A 14845-nucleotide genomic window follows, 5' to 3' on the forward strand; every position below is an offset into this window, starting at 1 on the left:
ACAAACAATGCTCAACGAATGAGCTCAGGGGACCGTTAGCTGCCGCACACGCTGCTCTGATTAGTATGAGAGAGGAAGTGTCTCTTTGTGATGATTCACGGTTGACTCTGTGTGTTGTGAGAGATTTAGTCAGCATGTAAGACAAGGCCGTAATCGTTCAAGTCACATAGATCAGAGAGAGTATCGTGAGTCTAGCTTAGAGTGTGATATAGAACAATAACATGAAGTTCACTAATCGAATGACTAAACTTTATAGTCTGGGGAAAATGTGCTGTGTAAGCAAATCCTTATTTACAGGCCAAATAACACTTAAGATATCACGCAAACCATTACTGCATTGCCTTTAATGATTTAGTGAATTACAGTAAACACATTTTTGTTTTGGTGTATAAAAAATTGATTCATAGAAGACGAAACTCACCACATAGACTGATCTGAGACCAGCGGCGGCTTTACTTTCTTTGGTGGGTTCACAGAGGGCCTGGTAGTCGTAGGTTATGTTGACTGAGAACAGGGTTTCGTTTATCAGATTTCTCATTAGGCTGGGTTCAATCATACCGAAAAACTGTCCAATCTAAAAACATAGACAAAACACAAACACACACAATTACTTATAGATATGGGACACCATAGGCATTCTACTGTTTTAATATAGAGACAATAATAATCACCACAGAAAAGAAAAAATGACTTTTACAAAATTGCAGCACATTTTTTTTTAGACAAAGAAAGTCGATTGTCTATTGTCAACAGTGTAGCGTCACACAGCTCAAAGAGTCTTGGTCAATGTGACGAATCCAGATGGCCGACTTCTGAAATCCCTGTTGCAAAATCTGCAAGAGGAATTTTTTTTTCCTTTGTGCAAAATTTCCATTCCTACTGAAATGACTGGACTTCGTCTGCAAATCTTTGCCGACATCTCCAAAGGAACATCCAAATGAGATTCAGCTTACTTCTGGGGACAATTTAATGCCCTAATAGAATAACCTTCATGAACCTGCATTTTTAAAGAGAACATTGAATGCAAAATTCACTTTTCCATGGTGTTTGCATATAAATGTGTCTTAGCAGTGTGTGGACACAACCGCCCTACAATGATAAAAATCCATTCATTACTTTTTTTAATCCCCAAAAAACCTAAACACTGTCAATTCCTTTTCCTTTTTGAGCCAGTTGTGCACTGTCCGCCATTTTCACTATGTTCAAGCCAGTGTTGTTTTCGTCAACGATGACGATGACGAAATCATTTCGTTGACGCCACTTTTTTTCATGACGATAACGAGACGATGACGAGATAAAAATGGCTCGTTGATGACTAAAACATGACGAGACGTGTGTGAGTTTTCGTTGACGAGACGAGAATAGACGAAAATGTTAGTGGGTGGTCCGTCAGACGTTTAAAATGCATGACATTTCCGCTTATTGTGCATGCCAATTAAAACTTAAAAAGTATCTGACGCTATGGCAAGCCGTTTTAGCATTAAATACTCTTTGCTATACTAGTATGGCAAGCCGTTTTAGCATTCCATCCTTGTTTGTCTTTTATGTTCTAAAACATTCCTTCATTATTGTAATTATTGGTGAAAATAGTCGATCCGGAAGCTCACATTGTGTTGAACTATAGATCTGCTATTTTCAGAACTTATAAGTGACACTACCAAACGGCAAAATACTTACTGACCTACATTAATTTGTTAAAAGACTACTTTTTTCCCTTTTTTTTGACTAAAACTAGACTAAAACCTTTTTGACTTTTCGTCGACTAAAACTAGACTAAAACCTTTTTGACTTTTCGTCGACTAAAATTGGACTAAAACTATCACATATAGAAGTGACTAAAATTTGACTAAAACTAAGAAGCATTTTAGTCCAAAAGACTAAGACTAAGACTAAATCTAAGATGGTTGTCAAAAACAACACTGGTTCAAGCAACTGTAACGACAACAATGTCTCTTAAGAAATGCAGGTGTTTTGTATTTGGCTGTAAAAGTGAAAATAAGAGTCTTTATTTTCTCCCGACATCAGAGCCACTGAGGATGCAGTGGATTCGTTTTGTTTTTGATGGTAATACGTCACTAAATACACTAAAAATGGAACAGAGGGTGGGGTGAGCAGTAGCTCATTATCATTTAAAGAGACATCCACTGAAATTGGCTGCAGTGAACAGAGCTGTTTTTGACAAGGTAAAAAGGGTGTTGTTTTACACAGCCATTGAGGAGTTTTAACTAAAGTGTGTTGCAGACATTTCACGAAGACCCTAAAGAATCATACCAACTTGGGCATCCGATGATCCCTTTAAAAGCAACAGGCACTGTGAAGATTCACCACTGAAAAATAAAGTATACAAATGCTATTTTTGTTTTCAATTAACATCATTCAAAGCCGCAATGAAATGTTTGTTTATTCGCCATTTGGTCTGCAGATGTCCTGAGATGAGCTAGAAATGGTATAAAGAATCAAGCTCTGAATACACACATCTGCTCCTGAAAAGTATGTCGTCCACTAGTAACAGTTTTCTGCAGGACGGTGTAGCTTTTTGAATCCATCTGGTTCTTTGTCAGTGAAGTTTCTTTTTTGGAACAAATTTAATAAAAGAAAATAAATCTATTTTGTTCATGTTTTCCACACTCATTGTTAGGGAAAATTTGTGAATAATTCTGCATAGCTTTCTGGTAAAGTCTGTCACCTTAGATTCCATGTGGCTATTCTTATTCAAAATTTCACAACATCGGTCAAAAATAGAGTAAACTAAACAAACTAAAATAAAAATCTTTGTTCATATTTTCCACAGTCATTGTTTGGGAAAATGTGCATAATTCTGCCGAATGGATTTAAAAATGCTAACGTTTGTGAAAATAGAAATGTACAGAATTAAATGATGAATAATTACGCATAGCTTTCTGCTAAATTCTGTCACTTCAGATTCCATGTGGCTATTCTTATTCAAAATTTCACAACACTGGCAAAAAATACAACAATAAAAATAAATAAATAATTCAATTAATTTAAAAATAATAATAAATAAATAAATAAATCTGTCTACTTTGCTCATATGTTCCATGGTGAATTTTGGGGATAATGTGCATAATTAAATGATGAATTAAACTAAACTAACATAAAATAAAATAAAATAAAATAAAATAAAATAAATCTGTCTACTTTGATCATATGTTCCACACTGATTGTTGGGGAAAATGTGAACATTTCTGAGGAACAGATTTAAAAACCGCAGGTTCCATGGTGTTATTCTTATTCAAAATTTCACAACACTGGCCAAAAAAAATAATAATAAAAATAAAAAAAAATAAAAAAATAAAATAAAATAATTCTACTTTACTCATATGTCCCACACTGATTGCTGGGGGAAATGTGAGTAAAACTAGAAATTTACAGAATAAAACAAAATGTCTACTTTGCTCATATGTCCCACACTGATTGTTGTGGAAAATGTGAGTAAAAATAGAAATTATGCATAGTTTTCTGGCAAATTTTGTCACCTCAGATTCCATGTGGCTGTTCTTATTGAAAATTTGACAACACTGGCCAAAAATAAAATAAAATAAAAATAAATTGAAATACAATCTGTCTACTTTCACAGAATTAAGTGATGAACAATTCTGTATAGCTTTCTGCTAAATTGTGTTACCTCAGATTCCATGTGGCTATACTTATTTGAAATTTCACAACATTGGCCAAAAATAAAATAAAATAAATGTTTTATTTTTTGTGCCCAAAATGTGCGTAAATCTGCGGAATGTTAAAAAAAGAAACACCAGCCAAAAATAAAATAAAATATAATAAAATAAAATAAATCTGTCTACTTTGCAGTTAATTTCCAGACTGATGTTTGGGGAAAATGTGAATAATTTGGGGGAACTGATTTAAAAATGCTCAAATTTGTTAAAATAGAAATGTACAGAATTAAATGATGAATAATTCTGCATAGCTTTCTGCTAAATTTTGTCGCCTCAGATTCCATGGTGTTATTTTTATTCGAAATTTCACAACACTGGCCAAAAATAAAATAAATTAAATTAAAATAAATTAAAAAAAAAAAAAAAAAAAAAAAAAAAAAATTCTACTTTACTCATATGCTACACACTGATTGTTGGGGTAAATGTGAGTAAAAATAGAAATGCACAGAATAGAATAAAATAAAATAAAAATAAAAATCTGTCTACTTTCACAGAATTAAATGATAAATAATTCTGTATAGCTTTCTGCTAAATTGTGTTACCTCAGATTCCATGTGGCTATACTTATTAGAAATTTTACAACATTGGCCAAAAATAAAATCAGTTTACTTTGCTCATATGTTCCACAGTGATTTTTTGAGGAAAATGTGCATAAATCTGTGGAATGAAATAAAATCTGTGGAATTAAAAATGCTAAAATTTGTTCAAATAGAAATGTACAGAATTAAATGATAAATAATTCTGCTAAGTTCTGTCACCTCAGATTCCATGTGGCTATTCTTATTCAAAAGTTCTCAACACCAGCCAAAAAAAAAAAATAAATAAATAAATAAAATAAATCTGTCTACTCTGTTCATATTTTCCACAGTCATTGGTGGGGAAAATGTGCCTAATTCCCCCGAATGGATTTAAAAATGCTAAAATTTGTTAAGATGAAAATGTACAGAATTAAGTGATGAATAAATTCTGTCACCTCAGATTTCATGTGGCCATTCTTATTCAAAATTTCATAAGCCAAAAATAAAAATAAAATAAAAAATTTCTAATTTGCTCATATGTTACACACTGATTGTTGGGGAAAATGTGCACAATTCTGCAGAATGGATTTAAAAATGCAAAATTAGTTCAAATATATATGTACAAAACTACATTGTGAGTATTTCTGCATAGGTATCAGCTAAATTCAGATTCCATGTGGCTATTCTTATTCTAAATTTCACAACATCTGCCAAGTTTCATAGTAGGCATGTGTCACTGGGTATGAGGATGTCTGTCTGTACTAATCTGTAGAATAAGTTCACACTGTGAACTACATGCTGTGTGTTTAAAGAGTGTGGAGCCCACCGTGCTCAGGGGAGCCAATAGGATCTGTTCTAATCTTATTAGGACAGCCTGCTACATTACCATAATTTAAACCAAAGAAAGAGCTGTCTGTGAGCCCAGAAAATCTCTGAGGTGTGATATCGACCGCAAGTGTGTGCAGAATTTTAAAAAACGCCCCTGTTCTGGTTACTGTTACGAACACACGCAGCTTAGCTTCCAGCTTTGTACTGCACGGAAGAATGTAAGAGTGTGTGCATCCGAGACTATAAGTCAGTCCAAAGGCGATATAAATCCTAGAGCGTACAGAACGGCCGCCGCTCCCCATGCAATAACAGCCATAATGAATGTTCGGTCTGCCCGGCGGTCCTAGCCAACCCCTGGAGAGTCTGCCCACACGGAGGGGAGGAGACGGGATTTAGGGCACAATCGGTCCCCTTGGCTTCAGCCCTGCTGCCAAACACTCCGGCCGTGATTTATCCTGCACACACTCCGCTCTGATTGGCTTCCCTCGCTGAGCCTAACTTTAAACATTTACTCTACCGCTGTTGCAGGTGGGGTTGGGTGGCTGCTCTCCAGGGGTCAAAGAAGGGGAATGTGGAAGCTAAATGGAGAGCTGCTGATTAGGTAAGAAGAGAGGCACACCTTATCGATATAGGGGTACTTATTGGTCATGACAAGGAAGCCTCCATCGTCCAGAAGAAAGCAGTCCAGATTCTTTAAGAGAAAAAGATAAATAATTTTGTAGTGTCTTTTAAAGTAAGCTTGTGGTCAGTGACAAATCAAGACATTTATATTGTTACAAAGGATTAAAAAAAAAAAAAATTCTGTTATTTACTTTAAACTTTTAAGCAGTAGTGTATATAATATAGATAATTACATTTCTTTAGAACACAAGAAGTTTCAAAAATATGATCTTACCACGTCGTCCCTCCTGCACCCACAGATTTCACCAACACACTGTGCAGGAAGAGTAAAATACAGACAGATTCATATTAGAGTTGGACAAAATATCAAACTACATTGGTTTTTAGGGAATATTACAATGCATTACAATGCTGTGATTTCAAAGTTCACCTGTACCATTTAGATTTTAGTTTTAGTGATTATTTTGGAATCTGAATATTGTCCATTATACAAATAAGAAACCAAAACTATTAAGATGTATCAAACTGACAATATTCTCAACTCACACTACAGTTAACATAAAGTGGCATGCGAAAGTTTGGGAACCCCTTACAGAATCTTTTAAAATGTGAATAATTTTAACTAAATAAAAGACATCATACAAAATAGACAATCGAGAGACTCAAACACAACTATTAAAAAAAGGTTCAAACGTTCACTGATGCTCCAGAAGGAAACACGATGCATTAAGAGGGTGAAAACTTTTGGAATTTAAAGATCAAGGTAAATTGTACTTAATTTGTCTTCTGGGAAACATGCAAGTATCTTCTGTTGCATCTGAAGGGCAGTACAAAATGGAAAAACTAAAATATTTTAACAAAATAAGAAAAATCTGGACATCTTCATCCTGTTCAAAAGTTTTCACCCCCAGGCTCCTAATGCATTGTGTTTCCTTCTAGAGCATCAGTGAATGTTTGAACCTTTTTTAATAGTTGTGTTTGAGTCCCTCAATTGCCCTCAGTGTGAAAAGATGGATCTCAAAATCATAGTCACTGCTGGAAAGGGTTTAAATATTCAAAAGATGCTGGAAAACTGCAGAATCTGCAGGACCTGGAGGATTTTTCTGAAGAACTGTGCTGAGCTTAACTGTTCAGAACAAACAAGGGACTCGTGAACAACCATCACTAAACCAAAAAAAAAAAAAAAAAAACAGTCATCCAGGTAACCACACACAGTATTAAGAACCAAGGGTTCCTAAACTTTTGAAGGGGGTTATTTGAATAATTTCAGCAAATTTTTTTTCTTGTTGACTATATATGTAAACATTTTTTCTGTAAAATATCTTACTCAGGACAGTACTAAATAAAAAATAACATGCATTTCGTATGATCTATTATATTTTGTTAAAGTTATTCACATTTTCACAGATTCCGCAAGGGGTTCCCAAACTTTCGCATGCCACTGTAAATACACAGAGTTAATTCCTTGGACTCACTTTGGGCGTAATCGTAGCATTGATGAAACTTTCCATCCAAGTCTGTATATCCAGTTTTACACCAACCACTGAAACAACCAAAAGGCATTTAGTTTTAAAATTTGCATCAGTTCACAAAAATTCACTGGCAAAGCAGAAAATCAACTTTGATTAACCTATCGGTAGCTTTCTGAACTGGCCACTTCGGCTAAATGTTGATAAGGCTGTTATATTGGTTTATACAACAGTTATTTTTGGTCCTCAAATCTGATTGGCTGAGATGAGTGCGATATTCTAGTGATAACAGAGCTCCAGCCATTTCCCTGTTTGTATCACTCCGTTTGCGGTATTTCTTAAAACGAATGTCATGACGGATGCCGAAATCCACTATAATTTTATAAATAATACTGTTTTTGTGTCATGGAATGTAGTTCTAAGAGTTTTTTAAGGTGAGAATAGACTTTAAATATGTGGTTTGTTAATAAATATAATGTTTATTTTTAACATTTGCTTCATAGTTTTCAGAGATGTGAGCTCCAGGCTGTCAGTGGCTGTTCAGCACTCATGAACCCACCGAGAGCAGCTTTACCTCAGCCAGTTCTTCTGATATTTGCCACTGGCTCTGATGTCTCTATAGTGGTTAAACATAAGATGTAATTCGTTTTGGGTAAATCTAACGGGCAGTCTTTGGTCTTATTAAACTATTATTTGTTCCAGAGCAATTCGTTTTGGCTAAGGAAAAAAATCATGTTATATTTTATGTAACTTTCATGCAGTATATCAGAGCGCTGCTTTTGTACTTTTGACTGAATTTAACTTTCATGATGCCGTTGTTGTTTATTAAATAAATACTATTTCCAGGACCATTTACTAATAGTATTTAGTATTGGTAAATAGTGTGTGTGTGTTCATGATGGTGATTTTAGTTACATTTTTCCACCATTAGATGGCGATAAGAGACTGTTTTATAAGTAAATCAGTAGTAAAGACTTTTATATTGAAAGCAACTGAACGCGGTTTTAACAAGGACGTTATTTTTACTTTCAACAACACCTTGTATGACGCAGCAAACAAATACACTAAACAGCTTAACAGATTAAAGGGTAGTGCGACAAAGATATTCTCAGCGGTTATTCAAACTAATGTTTTATTGTGAACATAAGATTGAGCTGACGAATGAATGCTGTATCACATGCAGGTAATCACACTCGCTCAGTCCATCTCTTTCTCAAAACACTCGACTTTATATAATACAGTGAGTTTTTAATACATTATTACAATAAGCTTTTAATGAAGCAACTCAGTGTTTTTTCATTACTAGCTCTAAAGTGACATTTTTAAATTAGTAACAGAGCCTTCGGCTTAGTTGTTAAACTGTCAATTTGAGATTTGAATCCGTGGCAGAAGAAAGTAGACACACTCATCACATTAAAACTACGACAACAGATTCTTACCTGCTGGTTTTAGGCTAAATTCATCAACTCTCAGGTCCATGGCTCTGCTCACTAAAACTGAATCTTGAGATGCTGATAAAAAGAGGATAGAAAATATCCATTAATCCAAAAGGGAAAAGATATTACTGTATAATAATCACAAACACATACTTACTGTTCATTGCATATGTTGCTGCTGTAACTACATAAACATCATTGTCCAGACTTCTCTTGTAGAAACTAGACTTGTATGTTTCTGCCTCTTCGGTCCATTCTGAACCAGCACTGCAGAACACATATACACACACAGAGTGATAATTTTAGTCTACATCCCATAGGCCTGCCTGGTATTCCTTCTCTAAAGCTTTAAAATATAATAGTACCTCGCAGGATAGACTCTAGTGACACCGCCGTCCGTTGCCACAAACTTAGCCTTGATTCTCTCATTCCTGAAAACCACAAACTAGACTGATAAAAGTGCTCTAAAAATAGATGAAGTTTACGGAAACATTCCATCATCATTTATCATTTATGCTCCTTATGTGATCTTTCCTCTGTGGAAAACAAAAGGAGATGCTTAGGAGAATGTTCATGCTGCATGCATGACACATTCAGTGTTCAAAAGTCTAAAAGGACAATATAGCATACATATGATGCTCTTTTTTTAAACTTGACTATGGAAGCCCGTTTCCGGCACAAAATAAAAAGATGTTATTGAGACTTCTCACAATTCTGACTTTTTTTTTTCAGAATTGCATGATATAAACTCGCAATTCTGACTTTTTTTTTGGCAAATGCGAGTTTTTATCTCCAAATTCTGACCTTTTTCTCTCACAATTGCGAGTTTATATCTCGCAGTTCCGACTTTTTGTTCTCAGAATTGCATGATATAAATGTACTATTGTGAGATACTGACTTTTTTCCTCACAACTGCAAGTTTATATCTCACAATTCTGCCTTTTTTCCTAGCAATTCTGACTTTTTCTCACAATTCTGCCTTTATATCTAGCAATTCTAGAAAACCTTTTTCTCGCAACTGCGAGTATATATTTCACAATTCTGACTTTTTCTTGCAAATTCTTTTTTTCTCAGAATTGCATGATATAAATATACAATTGTGAGGAATAAAGTCAGAATCGCTAGATAAAAACTCATAATTCTTACTTTTTCCTAAAAATGCAAGTTTATATCTAACAATTCTGACTTTTTTCTTAGAATTGAGTGTTTAGATCTCGCAGTTGTTTATATCTCACAATTACAAATTCTGTGAAAAAAAGTCTGAATTGTGAGTTTAGATGTCAGAATTGCATGATATAAATGTACTATTGTGAGATAATGACTGCGAGTTTATATCTCACAAGATTTTCTTTCCTCGCAATTCTTACTGTGTTCCTCGTAAATGCAGGTTTGTATCTCGCAATTCTGACTTTTTTCTCTCAATTGCAAGTTTATATCTCACAATTTTGAATCTTTTCGCAATTCTTACTGTTTTTTTCTCGTAAATGCAAGTTTGTAACTAACAATTCTGACTTTTTCTCAAAATTGCGAGGTTATATCTGACAGTTCTGAGTTTTTTCTGTTTTTCCTTGTAAATGTGAGTTCGTCTCTTGCAATTATTTTTTTCTTGCAATTGCAAGTTTAAATCTCACAATTCTAACTTTTTTTCTAATAATTCTAACTTTTTTCCTACAAATGCAAGTTTATATCTTGCAATTCTGACATTTTCTCACAAATGCGAGTTGTATCTCGTAATTCTGACTTTTTTTCTTGCAATTCCAAGTTTCTCTCACAATTCTTACTGTTTTTCTTTGTAAATGCAAGTTTGTATCTTGCAATTCTTTTTTTCTTGGAATTGCGAGTTTATATCTCTTAATTTTGACTTTTTTCCCCCTCACAATTCTTACAGTTTTTCCTTGTAAATGCAAGTTTGTAACTCACAATTCTGACTTTTTCTCACAATTGCCAGTTTATATCTCACAATTCTTACTGTTTTTCCTTGTAAATGTGAGTTTGTATCTCGCAATTCTGACTTTTTCTCACAAATGCTCACAAATTCTCTTTCAATTCTGACATTTTTCTAGCAATTGTGAGGTTATATCTCACAAAGCAGATTTTTTTTCTTGCATTTCTGACTGTTTTTCTTACAAATGCAAGTTGTATCTCGCAATTCTGACTTTTTCTCGCAATTGCAAGTTTTTTTTCTTACTATTCTGACTTTTTTCTCGGAATTTTGACTTTCTCACAAATGCGAGCTTCCATCTTGCAATTCTGACTTTTTTCTCGCAATTGCAAATTTATATCTTGCAATTCTGACTTTTTTTTCTCACAATTGCGAGTTTATATCTGACAATTCTGACTTCTTTCTCACAGTTCAAACTTTTTTCTCAGAATTGTGAGATATAAACATGCAACTGTGAGGTATAAAGTCCAATTTTCAGGGGGAAAAAACAGATAGCAGAATTGCGAGTTTACATCTAACAATCCTGACTTAACTCGCAGTTGCTTGTTATAAAGTCAGAATTGCAAGATATACTGTAATCCCTCAATTCTGAGAAAAATCTGAGATATAAACTCACAATTCTAATTTTTTTCTCAGAATTGCGAAACAAACTCACAATTGTAAAAATTGTGAGATACAAAATGTTGCAATTACATTCTTTTATTTTTTATTCAGTGGCGGATACAGGCTTCCATACTTGACAGCCTATATGCTTCCATTGATTGGAAAAAGCAGCATGAAGATAGTTCAAAACATCATCTTTTGTGCTCCATCAAAGACAGACATTCATGCAGGTTAAATTCACTTGGCATTGTGTGTTTTGCAATTATAATTCAGTGCAACTCACAGCCCCTGTTCGTTCCAGAGTTTGGCCAGTTCAGCGGTGATGCCAGCATCCAGCAGCAGTCTGTTTATCAACTCCATATTACCTGAGGAACCATACAAAAAAAATTGGCTTCCATCAACATCTCACCATCGCTTTAACATGACAAGTATCAAAATGACTCTCACACAACAGGAGCAAAATCTAATGGAAGATCAATAGGCACAGAACAAAGCTTTACGTCATTATAAGCTTCACCTTTGACTTGATAAATGCATAAACACCTGTTGGTCATGAGTAAGAACAGGCTCCACATTCTGACCTTTGAGGCAACCGATGCCAAAGTCATAAAGAAGTAGAACTTCATAAAAAGAGAGCGAGACAGCGACGCAAAAAACGAGGCGGAGAGACATGTCGGGAAAGTAACACGCAGATTAATTTTCCGAGACGTGAAACACGATTGTATTCTTCGGCTGTATGAAACGGCAGTAAGTGTTCAAAGGTTTTTCGTTTTTTTGGCGCGTTCAAAACGTTAGAGTGTTTTATAACATCGCACTGCAGTTCATTACCGCAAAGGCTTTATGACAAAACACACACACACTTCAGAAAGAGCAGCTGGTGTACAACTTTATTCCGCCCCCCTCTGCACGCTGCATGCTTTTCATTAGGACCTGATTGAGAGCAGTGCAAGAACACAATTCAACTGATCTGCCTGTGTTTGACAGTGAGGAAATCATGGACTTAAAATACCAGGCCTCTGTGACAAATAGCCACAAAAATGAGCGTTTACAGTGCTATGTTTTGCCGGTTACAAAATTTTATTGTCTATGCTCATGAGGAAGCTTTATTCTTTAAGTGAGAAAACAGACAACAGCATAAGCCAATGAGAAAATTATTGTCTGTTAATGTAAGTAAATTTTTGTTTTGTTGCTTAAATCAATTACATTACATTAAATGTATTAATTTAATTTAATTCGAGACCCCACCAATGTATCCACATCCTCTCTCTTCTTTTTTTTTTTCTGTGACATGTCCTGCTTTTCCTCTTTCACACGGGGTAATTGGTGCACAATTGGGGGAGGTGGGCTCATAGGTATAAAGTATTACAGCCAAACCTACACATTCAACACATGTGCACCAAACCAAGTGATTACCGCAGCACCAACTGATCCTGATGAGATCAAAGCGGCCTGCGGAGAGGAAGGTGAGGGGAATGGGGGTGTCTGTGTGCGGGGGCAAAGGGAGGAGGTTTACTTAGCATTAACATGGTCAACAAGAGAACAATAATTATAATTAGATTCAAACTGAAATACACAAAGCCCCTAATTTAATCAAGAAAAGGTGTATGAGGAGTGCTTTTGATGTGGACGGGTGTTTTTAAACACGGCAGAAGTAGTGTGATCGTGAATAAAAGCTTTTTCCCTATGCAAGAACTTATATTTTTTTATAGCTAACATTCTCTGGCTGTCTAACTTTATTTAATTCGGCCTTATTATTGAATTAAAATATAGATTTTTTTTTATATAATGCATAATTTAAGTTTTACTGAATAAGAAATACACACACATATACACACACATATATATATTAGGGCTGTCAAATGATTAAAATTTTTAATCAGATTAATCAGACTTTTCAGTGGATTAATCATGATTAATCACTATTTGCAACGACACCTGAATCCTAACAATTTTTTTTTGTCTGAAATGCATACCAAAATATAAATAACAGGACACAGATACATAATTTTCATATCTTCATATTATGTCAGGGCCCGCCTCGAGCCTGTTTTAGGCTACTCCTTATTTTTTATATTTTAGACATTCATCAGTTATGTCGCGCTGGTGGAAACAGCACAAGACTTTCGCTTTTACTTTCGACAACGGATAACGGCTCGGATGGCGCAACTGGAAGAGATCCGCGTTCAATCGCACGCAGTAGGCTGAAACTTGCCACAAAATACCGGCAAAAATAAATAATAAATGTGTCGGGGAAAGAGTAAGGACATATCTGAATTATTTATTAATAAAGTGTATTCAATGTGAGTCAATGTCGCAAAGATCCTGAAATCTAATTTTTGGACGCGCCTTGAGAGAGAAATGTATCATTAAGGATTACATATTAAACAAGTTTTTGTTTTCGATTTGTTTTATTTCGTTAAGTAATAATTTAAAGCTTTCTATAGATATGTTTATCATGTCTGTGAGGCATGCATTTAGCTTTATTTTTGTTAAGTACTCCTGTTCAAGAACGAGACGACAGAAAGCGCATCATTTTTGTTTTCTTTATTTTATAACACTGCAACGTTTTTTGGTGTATTACTTTTTCCTTTGTGAGCAAAAATGACGGATAATTTTAAATTGCTTCTACTGAAAAAATGCAATTGATTGAGCTGGTGCCTCGATGACCTGCAAAGCGGCTTTATGTATCTTCCACTCTCCACTCTGTCACTGTGTCAGTCACCGCTCTTTCGAGAATGAACGTAATTGTACGACGTACAGATGTAATTCCCAAAACATAAGAAAAACTAAAGTTTCATACAAATTCTGATTGGATTATGGCATGGAAAGTGCAAAGCGCGCTCCCTTTATTATCACTAAAAGCGTCACAAATCTAGTTCATAGAGATCTCACAACGTTCCGATATAATCAATAAAGCTTTCTAAACTACACAATGAATATTTTATTTACATCGCATCTACACTTAGTCAGGAGATGAACAACTTTGGATTGTTTGTCAGATCTTCAATTGCTTTGCTTTCGTTTGAGGGTAGGCTATATAGCACCGTCTACCCCAGTAGAACCGGGCCTAAGCTTGGCTAACCACTCCAGTTGCAGAGGGGCTGTCGCCCAGGCTTGTACTTGTTAACTGTACCATCATCATTCTTTTTATATTTGAATCCGTCCATAGGCTCACCTTGCTCCATCTCGCCTCTAGCTCCCCAATCCTGACAAATAATTCATCACACTGCGCATGCGTTAAATGCGTTAAAAAATTTGACGTAATTAACAACAACAAAATAATTAACGCCGTTAACGCGTTATTTTTGACAGCCCTAATATATATATATATATATTTTTTTTTTATTTTTTTTTTTTATTTTTTTTTTGCCAGGAAAAAAATATATATAAAATTTTGTATTTTATTTCTTTATTATTACTAAAATAAAATACAGATATTTATTTTCTGGCCAAAAAAAATCTAAAATGTGACCCTGGACCACAAAACCATAAGGTTAAATTTGACAAAACTGAGATATATACATCATATGAAAGCTCAATAAATAAGCTTTCTATTGTGTATAGTTTGTTAGGATAGGACAATATTTGGCCGAGATACATCTATTTGAAGATCTGGAATCTGAGGATGCAAAAAAATCAAAATACTGAGAAAATCACCTTTAAAGTTGTCCAAATTAAGTTCTTAACAATGCATATTACTTATCAAAAATTACATTTTGATAGGTTTACAGTA

At 34.6% G+C, this 14845-nt stretch overlaps 1 protein-coding gene across 1 annotated transcript in view; it reads right to left on the reverse strand.

Annotated features, from left to right (window-relative positions):
- cacna2d1a (calcium channel, voltage-dependent, alpha 2/delta subunit 1a) overlaps positions 1-14845 on the reverse strand; it is a 150021-nt gene that overhangs the window by 14225 nt on the left and 120951 nt on the right. The window contains exons 25-32 of the mRNA XM_073838849.1: positions 11396-11477; positions 8933-8998; positions 8725-8834; positions 8571-8642; positions 7138-7205; positions 5937-5975; positions 5661-5732; positions 422-574 (exon numbers count right to left, since the gene is read on the reverse strand). Of these exons, the coding sequence (XP_073694950.1) occupies positions 422-574; positions 5661-5732; positions 5937-5975; positions 7138-7205; positions 8571-8642; positions 8725-8834; positions 8933-8998; positions 11396-11477 (662 nt within the window). The remainder of the gene's footprint in view (positions 1-421; positions 575-5660; positions 5733-5936; positions 5976-7137; positions 7206-8570; positions 8643-8724; positions 8835-8932; positions 8999-11395; positions 11478-14845) is intronic.

This window comes from Garra rufa, chromosome 4 (assembly GCF_049309525.1).
Source record: "Garra rufa chromosome 4, GarRuf1.0, whole genome shotgun sequence".
Classification (NCBI taxonomy): Eukaryota; Metazoa; Chordata; class Actinopteri; order Cypriniformes; family Cyprinidae; genus Garra; species Garra rufa.